Source organism: Solanum stenotomum, chromosome 4 (assembly GCF_019186545.1).
Source record: "Solanum stenotomum isolate F172 chromosome 4, ASM1918654v1, whole genome shotgun sequence".
Classification (NCBI taxonomy): Eukaryota; Viridiplantae; Streptophyta; class Magnoliopsida; order Solanales; family Solanaceae; genus Solanum; species Solanum stenotomum.
Window position 1 is genome coordinate 993,558 of NC_064285.1, and position 27,108 is coordinate 1,020,665.

Sequence of the window (27,108 nt, forward strand, 5' to 3'; positions counted from 1 at the left end):
ATTGTTTTAGACCATCGTATTCCGATCAAAAACTTTATTTCTTAAAAGGATTTAATCCACACATCTTGTTTATAATTGGAAATTCCAAATCTTTTATCACCATGAGAGATTAACACACACTAAAGAGAGAAATTAACAATGGGTGACCTCAATTCTTGTTTGTACTGACAACTAGAATGTTGTTCATATATGTTCCCATAGTTTAGCAAAAGTACATCAATAAGGTTTGTATTGACAAAGGAGACTTCAAAGATCTCCCCACTTTTAACAACAACATTAGAGAGCTGGAGTATGCCTCCCCCTCTCTCTCTCTCTCTTGACAATCGTCGACTGTAATGAGACCTTCTTCAAAGGTAAAACTCTGCATGGACGTGTTGAAAAACAAGTTATTACTCGTGAATAAGAATGAAGAGAACGCAAAAGTTGAACCAAGTTAGGATAACCTTTCAATGCTTGTTAGGAACTACAACAGAAATGCCAGCAGATCAGGGTGAGGTTTGTTATTAGGCACAGGTAAGGGGAGTGATAATAAAAAATTTAAGGGGGGACATCAGCATCATTTCCGCATAGGCGGAAAGCAAACATTGAACTTCTGTTTTACACTATACTCTAATATGATGTTTTTAAGCCAGATGAACCTATTTTGGCATCCTTCATTTGTATTGAGGTAAATTCAATAAAGTAGAGGAAGAGGTTTTTACTATACCATATGTCCTAGGATTTTCGACTATTCTTTTCTTCAATGCCTGACTTTGAAAACCTTTGTCTAAGGACCTGCATAACTTCCTCCAGTTTTACTCCTCTAAGAGAAAGCAAAACCATGGCATGATACAAGACATCTGCCATCTCAGAGGCAGTCCGACCATTAGCCTCGTTTTGCTCCAGAGTTCGGCATAACTCATCAGCCTCTTCTCTGCAAAATGTGAAGAAAAAAAAATCAGAAGAAAACTATAATACCCATCAAGCCCAATTATTAACCCAGATATGTATGTGCTATAAAGGAGTAGAGAAAACTAGTTTCCTGAAGATCAGTAACTGATAGATCAAGTATGTCAAGCAAGATACCGAATTTTGGAGCAAAGCAACTTGTCATCAAGCAACAATCGCTTTGTCCATGAAGGTTTTCCATTTGAAGAGCTAGATGTTTCTGCCTTCCTTTGGTTGATTGTAGATTCTAATGCGTATAAAGTCGTCAAAGCCAGCTCGTTTTTCTCAACCTAGCACAGCTACTACATCTTAGGCAGGTTCAAATAGACCATTTTCCAATAGAAAAGCCGAGCTATTTTTCATTGAATTCATGAGATGATTAAAATTTCTTTTAGAAAGGTAATATAAAGATGATGAAAAAAACTTAACACCTGACAGAATGCAACTAACCTCTGGATTTTTCAGAAGTTCATCAACTGGCGTGTAATAACATGTCTCTGACCCCGTGTGGCATGTTGGACCATCAGGCTTCCCAAGATATATTATCTGATAGGTAGTTTTGATTATCATTTCAGTAAAAAAGCACACGGAATCAAAGGCACAATTTAATTATCAAAAGGGATTCTAAAAACTTACAGAATCACGATCACAATCAAGAAAGACATCAAAAACATTAATAAAATTATTGGATGTCTCTCCCTTTGTCCATAAAGATGACCGTGACCGGCTATAAAATGTTGCTTTACGTGATGAGATTGTTGTTGACAAAGCCTCTCTGTTTGCAAACCCTTGCATTAAGACTGCTCCTGTATCAACATTTTGGGCTATAGCAACCGCAAGGCCTTTGTCGTCCCATTTGACATGATCTAGTAAGAAATCAACCTGAAGTACTGTTATCAGAAAAGAGAAAACAAGAGACAAAGGGAAGGTGATACAATGTGTTCATCCTTCCAGGTCAGTAAATAGAACACATTTCAACTAGCCTTTGCAGGGAAGGTGTTGTTGTATAGTCCAAAGAGCAAGGCACTGCACGTCACCAGAAGTGCACCAATAAACCATCAGTTGCAAAGTGCAACAGAAAAAAACAACTCACTTCAAGAGAGATCAAAATGACAGATGAAAAGCCCGCGATCTTTTTCTACTTTGCTTGCTTTTCTTTTCCAGACATGTAAAATTCTGGCACAGTGCACATCATAGACACCTAACTTAGTCGATATCTAATAGCTTGTCACATTCTCTAAAGAAGAATGTGTTGTCTAATGTTCTAGCTAAATCAAGTCTTGTTATTATAAACAAATATGGAGTAACTTGAACCATGAAATCTTGAATTTTCTTAGTCTAAATTTTGGGAATTTAGACCTAGCATACAAGACGGAAAAATTGAGCACTTGGACTAGATATATAAGTCAAAATTTGATTTTGATTATTGATTTAGATTCCTTAGGTCATGTGTAACCCGATAATGATGATGTGGCAACTAGCATCCAAACGCAACTCAACAATGAACAAATTATTAGGCCTCTATGAAAGACTTAAAGAGAGATCAAAATGATATACAAGGAACTCAACGATCATTTTTACTACCCTAGCCTTTAAAAAATATCCACCATAATGGACACAGTACGCGCGCCTGATTATATCTGATGTATTTATAAACTACAAATTCATTCACAAACAAGCTAAACATAATTGACAGGTATCCCGTGGAACTAGTCAAGGCACGCTTTGGCCAGGACACCACGGTTAGCAATATATATACCATAATTGACACAAAATGCACCTGATTATATCTGATGTATTAATAAACCACAAACTCATCCATAGACAAGCTAAACATAATTGGCACGTATCACGTGGAACTAGTCGAGGTGCCCAAAAGCTAGCCCGGACACCAGGTTTATCTATATACATATACCACAACTGACACAGGATGCACCTGATTATATCTGACGAATCAAAATAAACTACAAATTCATTCATACACAAGCTAAAGTAATTAATAAGTATCTCGATGAATTAGTCGAGCTGCACGAGAGCTGTCCAGCACGCCACGTTTATCAAATATATACCATAATTAACACAGGATGCATCTGATTACATCTGATCAATCAAATAAACTACAAATTCATTCATAAACGAGCTAAACATAGATAATCCTAAACCCAAAAAACAAAAAAAATGTGGCTTCTATATCAATTAACAAACTTTGATAAACAACATTAACGCGCCATTTGAGCTCATACCTTTGCTTCAAGAGAGGTATCTTCATGAGATTTTTTCATACATGTCACTACATTACGTCGATTCAAGGTCAAAGTTCCGCTTGAACGAATACGATTGCTTCTAGAGAACACTTTAAGAGGTTGAAAGCAAGGAGAATAAGAAATTGACATCTTAGGATCCGATTATACAGACGTAACCTACGGCGGCGATTACGACGGCGACGGCGGAGCAGTGGGTCACTGGAGTGTAGTGGGAATTAGGAAATGAATTTGGATTTACGACACTAAACCAAATGGGCTTGGGCTTGGGCTTGTGGGTCATATATTGGGCTACAGTATTATTTGGACAATTGGGCTGAAAAATTAAAGAGTCGTCTATCAAAATAATAGCCGTCAAATATATTACTATATATAATAACATAAGTAGTGCGATTATAACAAACGATTATAATTATTTTAAAATAAATTAAATAATTATAACTAATTGTAATATTCCCTATATATACTATATATTGTCAAAATTCAAATTTCAAAAATCGACTACAGTGTTCGTTTAAGTCACTATGCACGTTAATTTGAAGCGTATAGATTTATTCATGAAGCAATAACATCTCGTTATACATCGCTTCATTCCTTTAAGAGGCGAAGCAATGCTTTTGATAACACCTAACTTCATAATAGCATAATAATACATCAAAATTGCACTAAGTCTTTATATATCAACACCAATCTTTTGTTTAATCTTCTAAGGATACGTACAAAAATTGAAAAATACGAAAAAGAGAAATATCAAATATATTGGGACAAGTTGCTTTTGAATCTTCAAAGTTGAGAACATCTGATCCAGTTACACTAAAATTCATGTCTAAATCTATGTAATCGGTTAAAATACATAAACTACATAAAAACTATCATACTAATACTCCTTTTGTCCCAATTTACTTGCTTCATTGCTTTAAGCAATGAAGCAATACTTTTGATAACACTTGTCGTCATAATATCAAAATAAAGTTTTCATTTGTTACAAAAATTCACTAAATCAAGTCTTCCTACAAAAGTTGAAAATTATGAATTAGGTGAAACATCAAATATGTTGGAATTAAGCTTGTCATTGTCCAAAACTTGGGACAAGTTGCTTTTGAATCTTGAGAGTCAGGATCATCTGATCCCGCGGTAATTGGTGTTGTTCTATTAGCATACACGGGATTTATAATTGCTTGTGGTGGTGAATATAGAACTGGGGTGGTTGTAATTCCTCCACCTGTGTTGTTACTCCCTCCGATTCCAGGAAGAAGTGGCCCTCCGGCAGCCCTAATCAAAATTCAAAAATTCAAAATATCAACAACATAATAAATAGTTTACTATATAGAAGTTTTTTGTACTAGTAATATAGAGTGACTAGTGAAAAAGAAAAAAGTTCAACCTAAGAACAACATGAAACACATGAAATGACGGATTTAAGATTTTCACTAATGGGTTTGAAAATCTGAATCCATCAATCATTAAGTTAGTCTTTAATCTTATGTTTCAGGAGGTTCATATTCTATATATATATATATATATATATATATATATATAAAATAAAGAATAACTTATTTATATATTGTATATATTTTTATGAAGTTCGAGTGAATCCCTCGCTACCCTCTAGATCCACCCCGAGAACATCATCAACACATTTCCACGTAATAAGGCACTATAGACATCACTATACACAAAAAGCAACACTCTACGATGTTCTTGAACCCCATAAACCATTATCTCCATCCAACACCCAAAAAAGAAAAAAAAAGTTTGCTTATGGTATTTTTTTACTTTACAGCCCAATGTTCTTCATTTCTTTTTTAAAAGGTAGCATTATTTTGGGTAGCTAATAAAGTGGAAGAAAAAACATTATTTTCAAGAAGAAAAGCTATAGAAAATGATCAAGAATAATCTAAAAAAAAAACAGAAAAAAGATGGGAAACAAATAAGTATTAGAAACACATACCTTGGAGAAGCTGGATAAACACAAGATCCATAACCTAAGACAATACAAAAACAAAACAAAAAAAGAAGTAGGTAAAAATAAGATATACTGTAATTAATAGTACTTTTTTTTGTTGGATGTCAAACTACGAATATTAAAAAAAAAAAATATTTATATATGTTGTGTCGGTGTATAGGTAAATTAAAGAGTTTAAATTATATACATCGTCATTACAATAAATAATTTTACACCATTAATACTAGTCATTTTTACATGTTGTAGCAGGTACGTAACCTATTTTATTTTCAACTCAAATCTTACATTTTAACAAAACTTACATAAAGATATCTTTTGAATGACCTGACAGAGTAAAAAATCATTTACTTAACTTTGACCATATATATAACTTTTATAGCATAAAACCCTTTCTTTTTTTCATATAGCGATAAATAGTACTTCTTCATCCCTAATCAGACGTACAAGTTCTGAATTCAACACCTAGGTATAGTATATAGAGTCGCCTTTGTTATAGTATTACAAAATCCTTTATACCCTATTATAAGACTTTTCAATGCAAATCTGAAGTTAATCAGTATCAAACATCGAATGAGAAACCAGAAAAAAAGAAGGAATAGTAGTAAAAATGACTTACTTGGATCAGTTTTGGCAAAAGTAGCTGTGCCAGAAAATTGGCAAGAGCCAGGAGCCATGTTGTTTCTTTGGTAGTAACTATTGAAGGCATAAGAAGCATGATTTTGAATAGTATTAGGAAGATAACAAAGGCCAGTAGATTGAATTGGTGAACAATCAGCACCATAGCTACAAGCATAATCTAAACCTCTTTGTAATGCTTGATAAGTTGCATCACTTCTAACTACACACCATGTTGCCTTTGTTCTAACCATAATAGTTAACATCATAACTATAACTATTAACACTTCCATGAACATATAGATACAGAGACGGATTCAGAAATAACAAAATCGATGTATTTGTCTAGTGCTGGAAGGTCAAGAAAGTTGGTGATTTGAGTTAGTGTAAGTGTTTTAGGGTCGAATTTTATGTATGTGGAAGAAAATTGGCGATGTTTAAATTTTGAATCTGCCGCTATAGTTGTGAGAGGTGGGAATAAGAGAGGGAAAAAAAGGAGTGGAATGATTGATATATGTAGTGTTTTTTTTTTTCTTTTCTCTTTTTTTGCTTTTATGGGTGTGTGTTCTCATGTTATCATTCTCTCTTTTTTATTTATCTTTTCAATTTATTTATTTATTTATTTTGATTTGGGAGCTTGACTCTGCCCTATGCTTTCATATTTTAGAATCAATTAGTATATTTGCCTTTCCACCTTTATCATATATATATATGATACTATACTTGAGTATCTATGATGATTACCATATTTGCTTGCATGTAATGTTTGGATATAAAATCGAGTTTTGTGAATGGATAAAATAATTTTTAGAGATAAAAGAAAAGATTGATGAATTTTTTTGTGTGATGAAATACTTTTAAGTGATTATATAATTCATTACAAATAATGAAATTTTTTGTAGTGTTATACGGTTTATGTATGAGATTCGATAATGGTGAATCGAGGTAGATTGATGATTACATAGTTATTTGACCTGTTATTAAAAGAAAAGGCCTACATTTGTTTCTCTTATTATATTAACTGATTTTATCTCTATCCAAACCTAACATGGTAATTTTTCATCATAGGACTTTCTATTTAGAGATTAAACCATTACTAAGAAGTTAATTCGTTTAGAACTCAATTAGAAACTTCAATAAAATAATTAGTATATATACAAGTTGATTCAAATACTACCATTGTTATGATTTTAAAAAGAAAAAGCAAAGCAGAGACAGATTGAAGTGGAATAAGGATACTTTGTTCTTTATTTGTTTCCTTTGTTATTTTTACTTTTATTTTCCTTCCTTTTTGGGGTTTGTGCTGTATTGTCTTTCTCTTTTTTTAGCTTTTTAGATTTGCTTTTATTGGGAGTTTGAAACTTTACGGTTCTTTTTAGTTTCTGATCTAATTATACATATTTTATACTCCTCCGTTTTATTTGTTTGTCTGATAATTTTAACTTGACACAAAATTTAAAAAAATAAAAGAAGATTTTTGAATTCTATGATTTTAAACTAAATATATGAAATATAACGAGAGAATCACGTGAGATCATGTCAAAACTATTTCATGAAAAAAAAAAATTAACACTTCATAACATCAGAGAAAATAATACTTTAGTTTCCAAATTTAAGTTTAATAACCATGAAAAACTTGACAAACAAAAAAACATGTTAATAAATAATTACATGTATGTGATGTGTAACATCTATGTATAACTCTAGTACATAGTTTTGCTGGAAAAAGTCCAGTTGGAGCTTTTAATAGCTCAATTGATTGGCTACTTGAACTTTCACCTTGTTGATGAAGGTTCGATTTCCCACCTTGTAATCCACCGTCTAAACTAGAATTCTCAACTAAAACTCGAAACTCCAACACAACCTAACCCCCTTTGTTGCAAGGGCTTCAACATTGTACTTGTTGATGCCTCAATGAATATCATGGCAAAAATGGTGTATGTACAAGCAAAACTTTCTTGAAAGGCTCTTACCGATACATTCTCAATCCGAGAGCAACACATCCACCTCAAGATCATCAGGTGTATCAGGGTCATAGTCAGTATTTGTTACCTTGGTGAAAGTTTCAACGCGAGAGGTACTATTCAATACCTCTCCTCCTGTAGAGTTATCTACTTTCTCACATATGCATGAATAAGGATTTTCATGAAACACACCCCAGGTTGGACTTACCTCCTTAGGCTCTCCCATGAAGCCTTTCTGATATTTGTTGATTCTATATACAAATTCCTTGTGTGACATGTAGTTTTTGTTTAAGAACACTCGAAATAGTTTCCTACCGTTTGGACGAATGGTTGGCTTATGGCTAAAATATCTCCTGCATCGAAAAGGAAAAAGTATATTAGTCTACCTCAGAATCGTGTCTTTTAACTTGGCCACATCCTATGCCCTCCAACTTTGGGCGTCTTGTATAGAGTTGCACAAGTAACACCCACGTCCTACACAACATGCTACTTGGTGTCCTAGGTATATTGTGTCATGTAGGATGCATGTGTTTACTTATTCAACTTTATACAAATTTAAGTGTCTACTTGTGCACACCCAAATTTGAAGGACGTAATGCTGAGGACAAGTTAAATGACATGTTTATGTATTATATATGTCTTTGCAGAAAAAAAGTGAAATAGGAGGGGGAAGCAGCAGACCTTCGTCCTGCTAGAATTTTGGCCATGTTTCCATGGTTGTTGGCGACAAATACATCGCTTTCATCACAAACTATGAAGTCAAGAGCAGCCAGTCTAGAAGAAAATGTAGAGAATGGTTCTAACTCATCCTTGCTAGAAAGGGTGTATTTTGTGTAGAAGTTTGGAAAGAGGGCCTTTAACGGAGTCAATGTCTCGTTCCCTCCATATATTTCACCAGATGCTACGTATATATGAGCATCTTCGCCATATCCAAGTGATCTCAGCATCAAGCCGACTTCTTCAGGAGTCATAGGGCATCTTCCATGCCTCCTTGCCTTATCTGGGTGACTCTCCTGAAAGTATATCGGAAATAGAGTTCACACATCATATATGGTAAGTGGAAGGAAGGTAGAGGGCGGGCACATAACCCCCGAGTTTCAAACTTGTGTGCAAACCAGAGAGATGGGCTAACTACAGGGGATTTAAACTATCATAAAGAAAAGAACCAAATTTTAGACATAAAGAAAAGTACCAATCTTTGAAGCTCACAGTTCACAATGATTCATTATGAGGTTATGATTGAAAGCAGATACTCAAGTACTTACAGGTAATGTTTTCCACTTCTTTCGTATCTTCCCGAGTTCCTCCCTCTCCTTATCGCCCCCTCCATAGTAACATCCTGAGAATGCAAGCATATCGGGTTCAAACCTGTACCATATGCGAGTATAAAACAAGGAATAAGAAAAAATTGTCATAATCAAAATGATACAGGTCTGCGTACACCCCACCCTCCCCAGACTTCACTTGTGGTGGGATTTCATTGTCATTGTAATCAAAATGATATGGTGTTTGTTATCTACATTCCTAGACTAGGACACAATTCTTATGTTTGATAAACTGTTCATACAAAATCGAACCTTTACACTATAATCGTGGCTGTGTAAGCTATTTAACTTCCTGAAGAGGTGATAGACAAATTAAATAGCAGAAGTTCGAGCACAGCAGTTAAGTAAACATAACGAAAACAAACAGGACAAAGGGAAAGTGAAATGAAACTAGATCGAAGAAAATCATAACACTAACAAGGATCAAATACTAACTATAAGTGATCGTAAATGAGAAAATAATAAATAAGCAAATAGAAGACGAACCTTAGGTGAAGAGCAATGAAATGCTTGCTCTTCATCCTCATTCGCTGAACCAATTTCTCACCCATTCTAAGTATAGGGTCAACAAACTTCAACGCATGATAATTAACTCTGCATCTAAGCTTTTGAAAATCTGTATCCAGACTATTTGCAAGTCGATAGTCAAACTTCATGATCTGTACAGCCTGTTACGAGAAGCAGACGCTATACAGGTCTATAAATATCAACATTCAAACATCTTATATAGAGCATAGACATATCCGTCTCCACGACTTAGCTTTATATTTTCTGGTAATGCATTTGACGAAAAGTATGGTTTTTTCCTCATAAATACAATAGGTGGAAGAAATTTAAGGGACTTGATATACTCACATGTTTCTTTTTAAGTACAGGCAATACACGATGTATATAGCAACGATCACTGCACTTTCTAGGAACTCGCATTCTATAAGGTAACCAGATTTGCCCTTTTCTGAGTGGAAGTTCCTTTACAACTGAAACATCTTTCGCAAGATATTTTATAAACCAATCAACATCAAAAATATCAGAGAAGACGCTGCAAGGAAAAGGCGTAGTTCACTTCACTGAGATATCAAAGTGTAACAATATGCAATGAAAAACAAAATATCATTTTTCAGCTACGTACTCACCTAGAGTCTTTCCAGTAAGAACTCTTGTCCAGCTTAGGAACAACAAGAGTAGCATTCAAAATTCGAGCAGCAACAACAGCATCCGTTATCTGTCATCGAGGTGAAAGAGATTATACTGTTAAATACAGAACCATTCTGCATTCCATATAATCATTTTAGTTCGACGTCAGCAGAAGTTAAACTATGCAACAGTTAATGACAGGAATGTTTACACATCAAGGAAATATAGCTAAAGTTTCTATGAGGCTCCAGCCACCAGTTTGGAGCACATCATAAGGCGTAAAACTATAATTTCAACGAATCAATCTTCGATTAGTTTTGGACTACACATTGTTTACTAAAACAAATACTTTCTCGGCTACTTGCTAGTGTTCAACAACCACAAGCAATTAGTACCTCGTTTAAGCCAACAAATTAGTAATCAGATTTCTTAAATGAAAGCCAGTGCAAACCACATTTGCTTACCCCAGTTCTTTGTTGGTTAAGACCTCCACTTGTTACAATCGACAAGTAACGATTAGGATGAGTGATATCTTGTGCTTCTGCAAATTTGACAAAAAATCGAATTAAGAGAAAATCAGAGTAAATTGACCTTTCGAAAATGCAGTATCAATATAACATAACTCACTTCGAAATTTGTTACTAGCATCACTGCATCCATAAAAGAGGTTTGAATTTCTCGAACTCCACATATCCCGTTTACTGACTTTCTCTTTAGCCTTAAACAACAAAAGAACAATCAATACAAAATTTAGAAATATAAGATCCAAACAAAAAATAGAAACTTCATACAGAAAACGCAGATATTCACCGGAACAGGTAACGGAGAATCTTCAATTGCATCATCATTTTCTCCCTACAAATACAAAATTACATTCAAATTAACCAAATGCATCTCAAAAATGAAATCAACGTGCATTAACTCATGGCCCGGATATTAACAAAATCCTATTAGCTCAGTTGGTTGAGTATCCAAACTTGCAATGAACGAGCATTAACTCAGGGCCCGGATCTAGGCCCGATTAACAAAAGCCTGATTAGCTCAGTTGGTTGAGTATCAAAACTTTCAATGAACGTGCATTGGCTCGGATCTAAGCCTGATTAGCTGAGTTGTTTGAGTATCAATTTTTTTTTATATGAATGTTCAATTCCCCTATTTGATTGTGAATCCAGTTATTATTATATTATGTACGCGAAACTTTAATTGTAGCATTAATGTAGAGTGAATGAGGTACCGAAGAATCATGACGGGGAAGAAGGAAGATACGATTGCCATTAGGAGAAGGCGCGAGAATCGAGAGGAAAAAGAAAAGGAGAAGAAAGACGGAGGCGACGGTGATGGCCGGGATTAGCCACCGTCCGCGGGTAAAAAAGTGGTGGCGCCGCCGCGAGGAGGCCATGGGAGCGGTGGTGGAACGAAAATTTGATTTTCCGGCAGTTTGACGATGAAGATGAGAAGGAATTACGCTGCATTAATATGCCCATACACATTACATGCATAGAGATGAAAATATTAATTTTTTAAACTTCGTGTCAAATTGTAAACTAGGAAATAACATAATATAATATTGTATGCTATGTGAAAACAAAAAAAAAATTTATTGTACTTGCTCTGTTTCATTTTACGCAACTTATTTTAGAAATGTATTTTAACTAAATTAATTTTATTACGGAGTATATAAAATTAAAAAATAAATTTGAATCTTGTGACATAAAATTAAAAATACGTAGAATACATCAAAATATTATTTAATCATGTAATCTTGATTCTTGAATATGTCATTTAAAAAATTGAAACAAAACAAGGGCTTTAAAAAACAATCTTTTTACATGGATTAAATAGAAAAGTAAAAGACAAAAAAATTAATATCACGTATATATCAAAACTCCTTGAATTAATAAACGTTTGGTCATAGCCTCATAGGACTTGAAAATCTTATTTCAAATTGAAATTTTGGATAGATTTCATAAATAAACGTTGATTTGAAATCAAAACATAAAATCAAATCACTTTTAAATTTTATGATCAAACGCTTGCTTAAAGTTTGCATTGTGGTAATCACGACTTCATAAAAAATGTTGATTTTCTTAACTTCAAAAGTTTAATACTCGATGAAAAAATGTTAATTTTCTTGAATTTGAGTTTTTACCTACGATTTAAGCTATCTCAATTTTTTAATTGATTGACATACAATAGAATATATTTTTTACTTTTTTCCTGAAATACTATTCCGAAAAATTGTTTGGATATTACCCATCATGTTTCTCATGAGATCCGCGATTTGAAAAGAGTAAAATGTATGCAAATTTTACACCATTATGCAGGTAGAAAAAATAAACAACTAATCAATAAGCATTCGATGATAGTTCAGGTAGAAAAAGTGAACAATCGATAGTTGATGTGTGTTTTAACAAAAAAAATTGGTGATAGTTTAAATAGGAAACTGAAACAACAGATAGTTCAGATATGAAACTCAAAAAAATGAGATACTTTAGGTGTGTTTTTTACCTTTTTAACTCTTTCGTTTTTTTACTAACGATGAGGAAAAACCGAAAAAAGTGCATTCAAAGAGTTCAAAATTTTACTATATGAGGAATTACTTCAAGGTAAAGGAATAGAGAAAGAAAACTAAGAGGAGAGAATAACATAGCATTTGAGCAAAGAATATACCAAATAAAATGTACATCTTTTTAACTCTAAAGTCCAATTTTGGCCCTGCACTGTTATGGATTTACAAACATAAAAGATAAAACCGCACTAAAAATAGCCAGCGGATGTATAATATACATATATATAACCTCATATAATCGGTGTATAATCTATGTATTGACAATTCTTGTGTAATATAAAGGCAAAAAGCAAAAAAAAAAGAGATGCTTGGTGATAGCAGCAAGAAGGGAACAAAGGACTAAAGAGGTGTTACCCTTGTGTTTTGCATGACATAAAAGTGTGGAGAAAATGTATCATGTGTCAAACTCGACCCCAAAGCTTAGCTCATGAAGCGAGGATTGACCAAATATCGTATAAGGAGAGCACACATAGCACTCACCCCCTCGCAAAACAACGTAATATAGAAGCCTAACATTAGGTAAACCAACTCTAACTCAACCCGAGAAGCTAGGTCACAATGTGAGGATTGTCAGACACACAATACATTTCCTCAACTAATGTGATATAATAGTGTAAAAAGTCACAGTAACAAAATATTAGATTCTTAAATACTTTGGGTATTAGAAAAGCCAGCACACCTGCACCAACAAAAAGGCTTGTAAAGAAATGTTTCTCAACAATATGCCTCAACTAGCAGTATATATTAAAGCCATTGATGACTGGTGAGTGGCATCAACATAATCTGTAGAAACAAGTAGTGCAAATGGCCTCAGAAATTCAAACACAGTTATCAGGACAAGGAATGGGAATGGGAATGGGAATGGGAAGGCCTTCTTCAAATGAGTCGACAGAAAAGGCGAACCAAGCAATTAAAGATCAAATATTTCAAGCAGCTATGGAGAATAAGTGGACAAACGTTAAGCATCTGTACATCAACAACAAGTTTGTTCATGAATCCAAACTCACTCGATCTGAAGATACTGCTCTTCACTTAGCTATCACTTCTTATCATCCAGATCGAGACGACTCTTTACAGCATCCTCATCTTACTTGTATCAAGGAAATGATTGCTGACATATCAAAGGAAAATCGACTATGTATCTTAAAGCAGAAGAATGATAAAGGGAACACACCTCTTCACCTTGCAGCAGAACTTGGGAGTGTCCCGATTATTGAGTGTATGGTAAACTCAGCAGACCGTGATCTCATCTGGGAGACCAATTCAAAAGGGGAAACCCCCTTATTCGTAGCTGCTTATCGTGGCAAGCTACAAGCTTTTCTCTACCTACATAACTGTTGTCTAAATGAAAAAGGAGAAGGTCCAATTGAACTTTGTAGGAGGGAAGATGGGGATAACATTCTACATGCCGCCATCTCTGGCGAGTACTTCGGTAAGAGCCAATCCCCTACAAAGTCTTTTCTATTGATTATCAGATATTTCAACTTTACATATGTTTATAATTTCTTCTCTGTGGTAGAATGGGACAGTAGTATTAACAACTTATCTTGTAACAGATCTGGCTTTTCAGATAATACATTACTATGGGCAACTTGTCAACCGTTACAACGTAGAGGGCATGTCTCCTCTACACTTCCTTTCCAGGATGCCTCAAGTATTCAAAAGTGGCAGCCATTTTCGGTTCATAGATAGCCTCATCTACTACTGTAAGTGTGTGTTCTTTTTATCCTTTGTGCCAGTGCAACACATTTACTGTTTTCTGTTAGCCATAAACATCCAACTTTTGCAGGATGGTTCATGTTCATTGTTTGTGGAGGTTATATAGCTAATATTAGGTTCTTTTTTTCCAGGCACAAATATCGAAGAGCTAGAGTTAATGACATATGAAGCTGAAGAAAAAGAAGATTCATATAGTAAGCTTGAATGGAATCTCCCAGAGAACTACCAAACAATGGTGGAGTTCTTGGAACTACTTTGGAATGGGACATTGAAAACTCTAAGTGAGTAGATTTACTGCATGTGATCAATGTCTTATCTAATCTGTATAGTACATTATACTACTACAAAAACTCTTTAGATAGGAAATGCCAACAGATACTCCGATCAAAACAAGAAAGTTGCTCACTTCATTTGGGGTTTATTGAAAGCGCTAGACCAATATCCTTTTGAAAATGCACTAACAGACTGTTTGAGAGACTGTTGTTGGCACTTTCTACCTAAGAGTTTTACATTACCAAGACTGATTTTCTCTTTTCTATCCAGATTATCTTAAGCGAACATATTGTGGGAATCAAGAAGACCTGTCTAAAGGTACGTGATTACATAGAAACATTCTAGTTTATTAACTCATCCATGCTGAGTTAATCAATAGTACAATTTCTTTTACAAAATGAACTAACCAAATGATTCGAGTGCCTCGGGGAACTCTTGTTGGAACATAGTACCTAAGAATTTTACATGCTCAGAGACTGATTTGTTTTCTATCCAGATACTACAGAAGAAACTGATGTGAATCAAGGGAAGAATTCCAAAGGTACATGATTACATAGAAACATTCTAGTTTATTAACTCATCCATGCTGAGTTAATCAATAGTACCAATCTCTTTCACAAAATGAACTAACCAAATGATTCAAGTGCCTCGGGGAACTCTTGTTGGGACTTAGTACCTAAGAATTTTACATGCTCAAAGACTGATTCTCTTTTCTATTCAATTACTACAGGAGCAACTAATGAGAATCAAGAGAATAAGTCGAAAGGTATGTGATACCTTTCAGGTTATGTGGACTTAAACAGGCTTCTAAAGAGGCAAGAAACTATATATATATATATATATATTATACTACTTTTTTTATTTGTTTTTCATGAGGACAACTCTTACTAGTACTAACTTATGTTTCCTTTTTCTGCACACCAAGGCCATCAAAGTTATCATCAAAATGACCTCGAGAATCCCTCAATTCAAGGTGAATGCATACACATGTATATATATATTTTTTGAACTTGTAACTTTGTATTATATCACAAAACAGTACATGGGTCATACTGTAACCTTATATACAAGTGTACTCCTGATTTCACTTCTCTACGTCTAAATTGAGTCCAACACATCAATAATAGAGACAGTGTCATAGAGTATAACTGATTACACCAAAAGACTAAAAGCAAAATGCAATTTAGTTTAACTTTCTGCACATTGTTCTCTATGCTCTCAAAACATCTTGAATTCCTTTCTTTCCAAACAGCCCACCAGATAGCCCCCGGGATAATTCTCCATCTACCTCTGTCCTTAGCATGTACACCTGCTTCCTCCCAGCATAGTAATGCCTCAGCCACCTTCCTGGGCATTGTCTAGGAGATGCCTTTGAGGCTTAGGAATATTATTCACAGATGATGGGTGTACTTGCAATGTAAAAATAGATGGTTAACAGTCTCAGATGTTTCACCACATAGGAAACACCTGGAATATCAAGAAGATGTGCATGCAACTACGCAGGAACCTTCCAGTTAGACCAATTTCTTTTCGAAGATAAAACTAACCAAATGATTTGAGCATCTCATCAGGAGAGTGTTGACACTTTGTACCTATGATTTTTGCAGATTTAAAAAAGATTTATTATCTTTCTACTCTCTGTAAGATTTGTTTTTCTCTGTATAAAATATTAACAAAAAGACGCAAAATATATCACCATACTGATTCTCCAGCAAAATCAAAGCATTGAGCATTAGAGCTCCGTTCTTTCCAAGCTATGTAAACATTTTCTATGTGAAGAAAATTGATAAAAGTGTGTGATTCTCCAACATATTTCTGCTAACGATTGATCTCTGGAATTCCAGCTGAAAGGAAGAGAAACCGCAAGTTGTTTCCAGCCAATTACACCATCTTTATCGAGTTCCTCAAATGTATAATGAAGATTGTACTTATTGTATTGGGTATTGGTAAGAATTATTCTTAAAACATTTCTAGTTTATCATGCATACATTTCTTGACTATTGAGTGCAGATATTGTAATTCTAAGGAAACAGACTTGTTATTCTTTCGAAGAAAGTAGTTCCAACCCCGTTATGATATATTTTCTGCTTCATCCCTTGTTTGGAAATTAAACTAGGAATTAATGACTACATTTTGATACTTCTTGACCCTTGATTGTTGTTTAGAACGTAAGAACGGGTTGAGAATAGTAGAGATATCAATGGAGAGAAAGTGGAAAAGGGCTAAAAACTCTCTTCTTTTTCTTGTTTGAAATAGAAAACTAAGGGAAGTTATGTTTTTGTTGTTTGACATTTAGGCAAGTCCTATCTTTTTCATATTTTACTTTCCACATTATGTCATCAGGATCCAAATCTTGTTGCATGCAGGACTCCAAAGGACAAAAAAACTAGAGGAAAGGAAAAGGCAACATACATGGGGAGTTCAAATTATGAAGTTGATGATTGAGAAAGAAGAACGTTACAAATTCTATGAAAGTACTGGGGAGAAGCCAGAAGATACGTACCTCTATAGTCAAATTGGAGCACCTCCTACAGCACCCCCTCCAACAGATGACATTGCACAGATCGAGCAACCACCAACTTCAAGCACAGATAAGAAGAAAGATGATCTCAAGCCCGGTAAAGAATCTCTTTTCTTCTGGTCATACTTGTGTGGCATGGAAAACTTTGTTCCGGGTCATCAAGACTGCAATTTTAGTAACTCAAGATCTATCACATTAACATGCTAAAAATTTATTCTACTACTCCAAATCAGAATCAACTTTCTTCTTTTTTATACCAGTTATAACTTCATCAGAAGCTATATGTACACTAAAAGCAACTAGAATAATTATAGTTCTAAATACAGAGATGTCCAAGACCAAGGAGACACCGCTATTAGTGGCATCAAAGATGGGTACTGTAGAGATGGTACAGAGGATCCTCAAAAAGTTCCCAATAGCCATTCAAGATACGGACTGTAACGAGAAGAACATACTGCTTTTAGCTGTAGAGCATAGGCAAACAGATGTCTATAATTGGTTAATAGGAGAAAAGTATCCAGACTACGTGTTTTATCATGTGGACAAACATGGAAACAATGCAGTGCACCTAGCTGCAATGTATCAGAAGCTCGAGGTGTGGCGCATCCCTGGTAGTGCTCTACAGTTGCAAGGCGAAAGGAAGTGGTACAAGGTAAGAGATTTTTAACAACCAACCATATTTTAATATCACAAGGGATTAACTTAAATACACTAACGTGTAAAATATTTTCTTATCATAATGCAGTATGTCAAGCACACTTTGCCACCACAATCATATGTTCGTTATAACAATAAAGGTCAGACACCAAGACAGATCTTCGTAGAGACACATGCAAAGTTACTCAGTGATGGAACTCAATGGCTCGTCACAACTGCCAATTCATTCTCTGTCGTAGCAGCACTGATTGCTACTGTTGCATTTGCTACATCTGCCACAATCCCAGGCGGAGCCGATGATAATGGCCATCCACACTTAGAAAATCAGCCTGCTTTCGACGTGTTCTCTATAACATCACTAGTTTCTCTTTGCTTCTCTGTCACGGCCCTAGTGTTTTTCTTAGCTATCCTCACATCTCGATGCCGACACAATGATTTCGAGAAAGACTTGCCAAGAAAGTTGCTCCTTGGATTAACTTCGCTTTTTGCATCAATAACTGCCATTTTGATCTCATTCTGTGCTGCACATTTCTTTGTCCTCCGGGAAAAATTCAGGACTGCGGCAATTCCAATATATGGGGTAACATGCATACCTGTGGTGTTTTTTGCATTTAATCAGTTCCCTCTCTATGTTGATCTTATAAGGTCATACATCCAAAACCTACCACTTCGTAGCTATAAGGTGTTTTATACCGATTCCTCAGAAGCAACTAGCTCAGATCAGAAGAAAGAAGGTAAAGAAAAGGATGATTGAAACAGGTCGAAATTATGACAAGAGCAGAGCGTTGCACGGTTTCCTACTTCAGTTTCCAAATAAGCCTGGGTTGTTTTGTGTCAAAAAATGATGAATTCCAAGAAAGGTTTCCCTTCGTCGAGAGGAGGCAAGGTGGAGATATAATTTTTCTATCTATATCCTTGAAGAAACTCACACTTTTTTAAGCGTTCCATGATTTCGTGTACCTTTTTTTCCAGACTAAAGCTAGTTAAGAATAGGGTGCTAAATGTTGTTTGATCCCGCAATTCATGTGAACTTGAGGAAGTCTTAGGGAACTTTCTAGGCATTTTAACCCCTGGGATGCTATCCTCATAATTACACAAATTGGGATAGGCCCATGCTAGACTTTCGCCCCTGAGCTACCACCCTTCTATACCAATTGGGATCGACCCATGCTAGGCATTTGTCAAGGTATTATCCTATTTTGTAAAATTATTGAACAAGGAAAAAGTTTAGCTTTTCAAGGATCATTTTTTATCCAATATGACTTAAATCCAAATATAAAGATTACTCCCCAGCATACCTCGCTCAAGCTCTATTTAATTTGGATTGTAGCTGGTCCATTTAAAGAGTGATAGAATGTAGATTTAAGGACACTACAAGAGTGACGGAGAACCAAATTTGATTTATGCCGGTAAATTTACAACAGATGCTATAATTTTGTTAAGGAGATCGATGGGAGTTTATAGCAAGGGGAAAAAAAGATTGGTGTTCATTGACGTAGAGAAAGTCATATAGCTAGAAAGGTCCTTTGGTGGGTGTTGGAGACGAGAGGAATTTATATTACATTAAATATATAAATGATAAAACGGACATGTATTTAGGAGCCATCACTAGCATAAAAACAGTAGTAGGAGATGCAACGGAATTTCTCATAACCATGAGTTTACACCTAGGGTCGGCATTGAGCATGTACTTGTTCACCCTTGTGATGCATGAGCTAATAACTACAATACAAGATGAAGTTCCATGTTGTAAACGGTAGTGTGCTAAATCACAAAACCAACGATGGTACATGGTAACTCTGCCCACCAAAGTTCAGACAGATGGGAAGAAATCACACCTAGTGTCTTGTGCCTCCACTGAGATTTGAACACGAGACCTTTCGGTTCTACTGACAATTCACTGACCACAATATATAGCCTTTTCGCTTCTTATTTGATATAAATAGGTAAGAAATATCCTCAATAAGTACTTCAGACAACGTATCCAGTATCCACTAATATATTATTAGAAAGAAAATGTGCAACTTTTTGTACAAGTAGTTAAGATTCAGTGTTTTACCATCTAATGATCGACAAAAAGAAGGAAGATACAACAGAGGTTTATACGACAGGGATCTTACATTTGAACACTGGATAGAGATCAACAAAATCGCAGAGTGATAAGTTGTTACCAGCCGTGAAAAACGATAAAAATTGTGTGCCGACTTAGTCATAACCTTTCTTCATCTTTTTATCCAGTAGAGGATTAACCCCAGTTTGTCCTCCGAAGTTGCACTTTAATACCATCAGCTGCATGCTCTAGAGAGGCCGTTCCCAGCAGAACTTGTTCTCAAAGAACTGCACAGCATCTCTTTGAAAAATAATACGGAGTATCATTTGGACCGCCTTCCCCATATCTGAGCAAGTTCTAGTGATCGTCATGTAGATTTACCATACCTCAAGAGCTTTGTTGCATTCCTACAGAAACACTTCGAGAACGTCTTTTCTTTGACATGCCCTGAAACACAATTGCATACCATTACTTGTATGCTCAAGGAACAGATGAAGCAGGAACAACATGGTGACTAGACTACACTCTGAATGTGAAAAAAAAACATAATTAAAGTCAAAAAGAACTCTATAAGGTACTTAGGGGTCGTTTGGTAGAGTGTATAAAAATAATGTTAAATAGAGTGTATTATTAATGCTTGCATTAGCAATGCATGTATTAGTTATGCTTGCATTAAATATACATAGACTATTTTTATCATTGTTTGGTTTGATGCATTAAAAATAGAATGCATTGCATTAAAAAAATTATTTACCAAGATACCCCTCACTATTATGGTGGAAAAGATATAAAAAAGGTATTGAGGGGTAATTGGGTCTTTAATTGAGTTAATGCATGCATTTAAACCATTGCATTGCTAATACCTGGAAATCCATGGTATTAGCAATACACACCTTAATACACAATAGAGTGTATAACTAATGCTTTAGNATAGAGTGTATAACTAATGCAAGCATTAGTTATACATAGGTTGGACAAGAGTACCAAACAAGGTACCAGTAATACACAAGGCTAATGCATGCATTATTTTTTTTAATACATTCTACCAAACGACCCCTAAATGTTACTGGGGAAAAATAAAGCAATTTGAAATGAGCACCAAACTTTTGGAAGTACCATTCAAATTCCACAAATATGAAATTCAAGAAATGATGAATTGGTCAACTCATTCACGATCTATCATTACGCAGTCTACTCCAGATTATTCGTTTTAAACAGTTACACTTGCCAGACACCCATTAACTGCAACTTATATGAGTGTCACCTATGATGATGGAAAAAAAAAATCAATTTTTCTTGGTACTTCATTTAACAAATACAATTGATCTCAAATGACAAACAACCAAAAGCAAGTGGTTTTGTTGAACGCAACAGAGCTTGAGAGCACAAATCTTAGATTTGGTACTCCAAAATAAAATGAGTCAATGATGAAGAATTTATAGATCGGACAGGGCCCAAAAGACGTGACTCATAGTAATAATCATTCTAGTCACCCAAATATTTCCTACTACTTTTTTCTTAACGAATGATAACCAGATTCCAAATGCATTCCAGTGTCCAATGATGTTTAAGTCCAGTCTAGGAAAAAAATAGGAGAACTACAATGGCTACAACATAACATTCAGCTCATAGAGTCTAGGAAATCATTCTCAAATTGCTATCTGTTTCTCCAAGCTACACGAAACACATGCCAGTGGCATTACGAGACTCAATTCTGGAGCAGCTTCAAAAAGTTCATCTTTTCACAGAAATGATTACAAGATGACTTGTTGACATTCATGTATACATCACATTCCGGCGACAATGCAAGGACAATGTTAATATGAAGATCAACCTTAAAAGTGATTTGAACATTTCTACACTCATCATGCTCTTGGCACAATAAGAGTAACCTCAAAGTTGAAGAAAAATGCATATAATTAAGAGATGTATGTATGAACTTATTAACCATACAAGACAATGGATATGAACCTGCTAGTCTCATACCTTAGAGAATGGCAGGGGCAAGGAAGCCTGTCGTACAGCCTTCTCAGGTTCAGCAAGCTGCCGAATCTCTTGAAGTTGGTGTGCTATATCCTCCAAAAGTTTTAACTGCATATTTCCTCTTTCTCTATGCTCTGCAGTCAAGTCAAGTTTCTCTCTTCCCTCTTGCACAATCTTTAACCTCTCTCGAAGCCTCTCCACTTCCATTTCAATTTTCAGCCTTTCATTATCTACTGAGGATATGGAATTTCCCCGCGAATCACATAGAAAAGGTTTACCACATGAGCCCACTGGTGGAAGCCCACCAGTAGTGTCTGCACTGATTTTAAGATCCACTTGAGTATACAACGTGCTAGTACTTGGACGATCTCTAATAACATCCTGTGTAGGAGAAGCTTCAATAGGGAGACTAGTTTTTCCAGAAAATTCTAATGCACTTTTCCTAGATTCACCACTACTGACATCATTGCAAAAGTTGGACCCATCGACAATGACATGAACATCGTGAACACGAGGTTCTTTATTTGAGGTCAAATTACATGGACATTTTGATCCCTGATATCCAACTGTCTCATGATACTTCAAACACTTGTCTTTTCTAGAAACATCAATACAAGCTCTGTCACTTGTTTCCATATCTGGATTTTCTTTTAGCACTTCCCCTTCTAGGGAAATGGCCTGATCAGGAAGCTTCTGTTCCGAAAGACCTGTCTCACAGGGTTTCAAGGATGTGTCCAGTATTTTCCCATTCCCTGGTGCCACATCGGAGTGGTTAACCATAAAAACCATCTCTTTCTCCTGAAATTCTTGACTGCAAGAATGCTCTACTAAGTCAACTTGCTTCTGGGAGTTGACATCTTTATTCTGTCTTTGAATCGGTGCCTCTCCCCCTAAAGCAATATAGTTTTGTTTATCAAGAGAAATGCCCTCCTCGGAGTCCCTATTTTCTACAACAGTCCTCTTGTTGAAAGATGCACTAATCTGATGAAGCATAAGAAGTGGATCCTCATTAAGATCAGATGAAGCAACAGGATGTCTTAGTGCATCCACTACATTCCCACTATCAACTGTTGATTCTTCATTTCCGAGATAAGTCATCTGCCTATATACTTCAAGTTCCTTCTCTAAAAAGTGTTTCTCCCTTTCTGTCCTCATCAGGATCTCCATTAGAATGTTCATTTCCTCTGCTTCAAAAGCAGATTTCTCTTCAATTAATCTCTGATATTGCCGGGCGTCCATTTCAATAGATGCCTTCTCCTCTTGTAGACGTAAGATCATGGCCATAGCCTCATCTGCAGCACTCGCAGCAGCATTTCTTTCCTTCTCCAGCTCAATGCAAAGAGCATCTCGAGCTTCTCGCTCGTGCTCTAAGGCTCGTTCCAAGAATCTTATTCTGTTTTCCTCATGGAAGCTGGAAACCGGTTCACCATTATGTCTCAGCTCTTCAATGGATGCAACGTTCTTCTCAATGTGCTCAACTTCATCAGAAGATCCATTCAGTTCAAAGCTGTCTCTCTGGCCTAATCTCATAACCAGTGGAGGGTGGCCACCATCTATATTCACCACAAAGAGAAGCATTAAATTGATACATATTGGAACCCCCAGGCTTTAAAGTTAAATAAAACAAGGGAGGCTACAAATCGTAAAAATTAATAATTTGAAAATACTTAGTTTGATGCATCTTCATTTTTGCCCCAATTAGTCGGGATTGAAGCTTAGATTGTTGTTTCTCTTGTATCCTCTTTTGGCCATAGTTATTAGACTGAAAAATAATTGATTCTGCTCAACATATTGAATACAACATACTATTCCTTAAACCCAAACAAGTCGGGGTCAACTCTAATGAATCCTCACCGACCATGTTTCTCCATTTAAGCTCAACACATCTCATCATCATACCAAATAAAAATAAAAATAAAAAGTAAGATAGATATATAAATAACAATAATAATATTAGAAAAATTGTTATATCATTTTACTCACATTAAATCTTTCACTCTAAGAAAAGCAGTAGGTTCAAAATCAACTATACTAACAAGACAAAAATACATTTCGAAGTAAATATCAATTATCAGCTATATGTATCTTTTTATTCTATTGTATTCAACCAATCTTTACTTCTACTTCTCCTAAAACCGTTGCTTAACAATTAAATGTTACCAAAAGTTTCTTCCTTTTCTTTTTTCCATAAACAAATTATACCAAAAAAAATCTGAGCATAAGAGGTAAAATATTCATTTGAAAGCATTTGATAGATAGAAAAATAACTATTTTTGCTTATGATTTGCACCCAATAAGAATGGTTTAAGTTACATAATTATACGGAAATGGGAAAAGATGACATAATAGATTTGTTTGTGTAATACAAAGGAGATGCATTGTTTGCATCAGCATTTTGTTTTGGAATAAAAGATGCAGACACATGTTCCTAAGTCAAAAACTAATATGTCTCCGGATTTTCTTCCCTTATTAGTGGAACAAGGGCTCCTAGCAACAGTTATGAATATTAGGATGCATCATAATAACTACGACACCTCAATCCCAAGTTCGTCTGCAACAGCTTAGGCCTAACTCAACCCCAAAAGCTAGCTCAAGAGGGGAGAATAACTCGAGTTCATATAAGCAAACCATTAATCAATTCCCTAACCAAAGTAAGACTCTAACCCACTCTAACCACCGCTTCACACCCAAGTCCAACTGGAGTGTGGACCAGGAGCCCAAACAGGGATAGACTTGACTTCAATACCACGTAAAGATATGACACCTGGACCTAACTCAACCCCAAAACCTAGCTCATGAGGGGAGGATTGCCCAAGTCCATATAAGTAGATCGTCACTCCATTCCCAACCAATGTGACACTCTGACCCACTCTAACATGATGCAATAATAGGCTGNGACCTGACTTCAATACCACGTAAAGATATGGCACCTGGACCTAACTCAACCCCAAAAGCTAGCTCATGAGGGGAGGATTGCCCAAGTCCATATAAGTAGATCGTCACTCCATTCCCAACCAATGTGACACTCTGACCCACTCTAACATGATGCAATAATAGGCTGAAAAAGTAGTTCCCAGATAAACAACTTTCAAGACGACTAAACATCAAACATAGAAAGGAGAGCATTAGCATTTCTGAAATCAAAAGGGCAATGTATCATTTTCAATAAAACATTACCTTCTTTATTAGTACTAGGAGGAGATGGAGGACCTAGTGGAAACTCTTCATATTGCGGATCATATGATGAAACTGATGAAGATCTCCCATAATCAACAGCTGCTTTACGCCTTCTTCGACGAACCCCTCCTCTTTGTCTCTGATTCATCACTCCTTTCCCCTTTATCCCAAATTCATTTCTTGGACTTAACTCACTCATAGCAATATTATGCGACTTTCTTGCATCTGATACTGAACTACATGAAGCCTCATCACCCATCTCAAGATACCCATGAGGACTATTCTCCTTTTCATGACCAATTAATCTCCAATTCACATCACAATTCTGGTCTTTCCCCAAAATAGTATCATTAAAAGGGAAGTTTGCTTTTATAGAGAGTTGGACATTAGACACTTTCTCAGCTGGGAAATCAACCAAGAGTCTATGAAAACACAAATTCCTATTTGGAACAGTACCAAAAAGAAGTCCATCACAAGGACATGGCAATCTCAAACCAAAAAAATCAAGAAACTTTGATGCTAAAAAAGCTACTGTTGCTGCACAAAGCAAGAAATATGCTATAGCAAGATCAACAAAAGCTCCCACAATACCACTCAAACTCCACATATACCTACCTTCACAAGCCATTTTTCACCCCAAAATACTATTAAAAAGTTCCAACTTTACTAGTAAACAAAGTATAAACTTGCACAAAAATTGTAACTTTACTAGTAAACAAAGCAAAAAGACTACCTTTTTCCTGATAAACTTGCAAAAGATTTGAACTTTATCCTCTTAACTCCACATATAGCTACCTTCACAACTCACAAGCCATTTTCACCCCCAAATAGTGGTAAAAATTCCAACTTTACTAGTAAACAAAGCATAAACTTGCACAATAATTCCAACTTTACTAGTAAACACAATAACAGACCACCTTTTTCCTGATTAACTTGCAAAAGATTTGAACTTTATCCCCTAAACTCCACATATAGCTACCCTCACAACTCACAAGCCAATTTCACCTCAAAATACTAGTAAAAATTCCAACTTTACTACTAAACAAAGTATAAACTTGCACAAAAATTGTAACTTTTACTAGTAAACAAAGTAAAGATCCCACCTTTTTCCTTGAACCAACTTACAAAAGATTTGAACTTTATCCCCTTAGAAATGACCAATTGATTCCTCCAAGAAAACCCAAGAACAAACTGACCAGAAAAAATAACCCATCAAATTTTAAACCTCTTATCAATGAAAAAACTGTTGTTTTCTTGATTTGGGTACCCTAATAATGACTGTTTTTTGTTTTCTTGATCATAGGATTTTTCTCACATGTGAAAGTTTTGTGTATTGATATTTTATGTTGGTTTCTTGAAGAATCAATACGATGTCGTATGATGGCCTTTACATGTTTGATTAGTCATATGGTAATGATGATAAAGGTCATTTATTGTCAGCTCATTGTTGCTTCTAGAGACACCACGTGCATTATCTGTTACATTTAATATCATTCAACTATTATCCATTTATAGCCATGTTGAGATTCTTTGCGTGTCTCGACTAATTTTATGAAATATTCGTCATCTTACACTTATTACGAAAATATTCGTCACCTCTTACTTGTAACGGATATAAAATAACTTTCTTTTGATTGCTTTTTGAATGATAAAGTTGGTGATTCATTCACGAAGAGATTACATCTACTATATACATAAACACTAAATTGCGTGGATTCTTCTATTTCATTGCCACACACATGTAGGATTCTTCCAAAATATATTACTTTTGGAGAATTCGATATGTATCTATTGACAGTCTTAAAGAATCCAAACAACGTAGCATAAAAAATAATTATATTATTAGCTAAACTTTTTGACTCTATTTGACTCCGCCCACTTACCGAAATGTATATATTTTGTTTGTTATGTTAGTATAATGGGTACACCATACACACACATGTATAAAAATAGAGATATTTATTTGA

The 27,108-nt window shown here is 35.3% G+C and overlaps 5 protein-coding genes across 5 annotated transcripts; 1 reads left to right on the forward strand and 4 right to left on the reverse strand.

The window, feature by feature from the left end:
* Nucleotides 1-23: 23 nt before the first annotated feature.
* On the reverse strand, nt 24-3,403 carry LOC125863161 (histidine biosynthesis bifunctional protein hisIE, chloroplastic). The gene is made up of 6 exons (XM_049543321.1): nt 3,171-3,403; nt 1,564-1,809; nt 1,378-1,473; nt 1,066-1,217; nt 707-913; nt 24-361 (listed from the first exon to the last, which is right to left on the reverse strand). Exons 1-5 carry the CDS (start codon nt 3,318-3,320, stop codon nt 715-717), a joined length of 843 nt encoding a protein of 280 aa, XP_049399278.1. The 5' UTR covers nt 3,321-3,403; the 3' UTR covers nt 24-361; nt 707-714.
* A 601-nt stretch (nt 3,404-4,004) lies between these two features.
* Nucleotides 4,005-6,263, reverse strand: LOC125862481 (PLASMODESMATA CALLOSE-BINDING PROTEIN 3-like). Its single transcript, XM_049542564.1, has 3 exons — nt 5,771-6,263; nt 5,140-5,173; nt 4,005-4,460 (listed from the first exon to the last, which is right to left on the reverse strand). Exons 1-3 carry the CDS (start codon nt 6,066-6,068, stop codon nt 4,199-4,201), a joined length of 594 nt encoding a protein of 197 aa, XP_049398521.1. The 5' UTR covers nt 6,069-6,263; the 3' UTR covers nt 4,005-4,198.
* Nucleotides 6,264-7,652: 1,389 nt separating this feature from the next.
* Nucleotides 7,653-11,591, reverse strand: LOC125862425 (O-fucosyltransferase 16-like). The gene is made up of 10 exons (XM_049542487.1): nt 11,427-11,591; nt 11,003-11,047; nt 10,820-10,910; nt 10,657-10,733; nt 10,192-10,280; nt 9,914-10,097; nt 9,545-9,726; nt 8,999-9,101; nt 8,415-8,746; nt 7,653-8,086 (listed from the first exon to the last, which is right to left on the reverse strand). The coding sequence occupies exons 1-10, from the start codon at nt 11,589-11,591 to the stop codon at nt 7,753-7,755; spliced, it is 1,602 nt and encodes a 533-aa protein (XP_049398444.1). The 3' UTR covers nt 7,653-7,752.
* Nucleotides 11,592-13,550: 1,959 nt separating this feature from the next.
* Nucleotides 13,551-19,795, forward strand: LOC125861857 (uncharacterized). The gene is made up of 11 exons (XM_049541748.1): nt 13,551-14,193; nt 14,318-14,467; nt 14,612-14,761; nt 15,024-15,071; nt 15,250-15,294; nt 15,484-15,519; nt 15,679-15,726; nt 16,598-16,699; nt 17,120-17,371; nt 17,601-17,926; nt 18,020-19,795. The coding sequence occupies exons 1-11, from the start codon at nt 13,566-13,568 to the stop codon at nt 18,683-18,685; spliced, it is 2,451 nt and encodes an 816-aa protein (XP_049397705.1). The 5' UTR covers nt 13,551-13,565; the 3' UTR covers nt 18,686-19,795.
* A 119-nt stretch (nt 19,796-19,914) lies between these two features.
* LOC125861858 (uncharacterized) lies at nt 19,915-26,495 on the reverse strand. The gene is made up of 4 exons (XM_049541749.1): nt 26,121-26,495; nt 25,142-25,936; nt 21,968-23,517; nt 19,915-20,428 (listed from the first exon to the last, which is right to left on the reverse strand). Exons 2-4 carry the CDS (start codon nt 25,767-25,769, stop codon nt 20,369-20,371), a joined length of 2,238 nt encoding a protein of 745 aa, XP_049397706.1. The 5' UTR covers nt 25,770-25,936; nt 26,121-26,495; the 3' UTR covers nt 19,915-20,368.
* Nucleotides 26,496-27,108: the final 613 nt, after the last annotated feature.

Excerpts from the sequence above, each read along its gene's own strand:
- LOC125861858 (XM_049541749.1), bottom strand. The coding sequence starts at position 25,769 with ATGGCTTGTGAAGGTAGGTATATGTGGAGTTTGAGTGGTATTGTGGGA. Across the intron at positions 23,518-25,141 it reads TCCTAGTACTAATAAAGAAG|ATGGTGGCCACCCTCCACTG; the intron begins GTAATGTTTTAT and ends TGGTGAATATAG. Across the intron at positions 20,429-21,967 it reads TGCCCCTGCCATTCTCTAAG|GGCATGTCAAAGAAAAGACG; the intron begins GTATGAGACTAG and ends ATTGTGTTTCAG.
- LOC125862425 (XM_049542487.1), bottom strand. The coding sequence starts at position 11,591 with ATGGCCTCCTCGCGGCGGCGCCACCACTTTTTTACCCGCGGACGGTGG. Across the intron at positions 10,911-11,002 it reads ATTCTCCGTTACCTGTTCCG|GCTAAAGAGAAAGTCAGTAA; the intron begins GTGAATATCTGC and ends TTGTTGTTTAAG. Across the intron at positions 9,727-9,913 it reads CTGTACTTAAAAAGAAACAT|GCTGTACAGATCATGAAGTT; the intron begins GTGAGTATATCA and ends TTCTCGTAACAG.
- LOC125861857 (XM_049541748.1), top strand. The coding sequence starts at position 13,566 with ATGGCCTCAGAAATTCAAACACAGTTATCAGGACAAGGAATGGGAATG. Across the intron at positions 14,762-15,023 it reads TGGGACATTGAAAACTCTAA|ATTATCTTAAGCGAACATAT; the intron begins GTGAGTAGATTT and ends TTTTCTATCCAG. Across the intron at positions 17,927-18,019 it reads GCGAAAGGAAGTGGTACAAG|TATGTCAAGCACACTTTGCC; the intron begins GTAAGAGATTTT and ends ATCATAATGCAG.
- LOC125863161 (XM_049543321.1), bottom strand. The coding sequence starts at position 3,320 with ATGTCAATTTCTTATTCTCCTTGCTTTCAACCTCTTAAAGTGTTCTCT. Across the intron at positions 1,474-1,563 it reads TTGATTGTGATCGTGATTCT|ATAATATATCTTGGGAAGCC; the intron begins GTAAGTTTTTAG and ends ACTACCTATCAG. Across the intron at positions 914-1,065 it reads TTGCTTTGCTCCAAAATTCG|AGAAGAGGCTGATGAGTTAT; the intron begins GTATCTTGCTTG and ends CACATTTTGCAG.
- LOC125862481 (XM_049542564.1), bottom strand. The coding sequence starts at position 6,068 with ATGTTCATGGAAGTGTTAATAGTTATAGTTATGATGTTAACTATTATG. Across the intron at positions 5,174-5,770 it reads TTTTGCCAAAACTGATCCAA|GTTATGGATCTTGTGTTTAT; the intron begins GTAAGTCATTTT and ends GTATTGTCTTAG. Across the intron at positions 4,461-5,139 it reads GTTTATCCAGCTTCTCCAAG|GGCTGCCGGAGGGCCACTTC; the intron begins GTATGTGTTTCT and ends AATTTTGATTAG.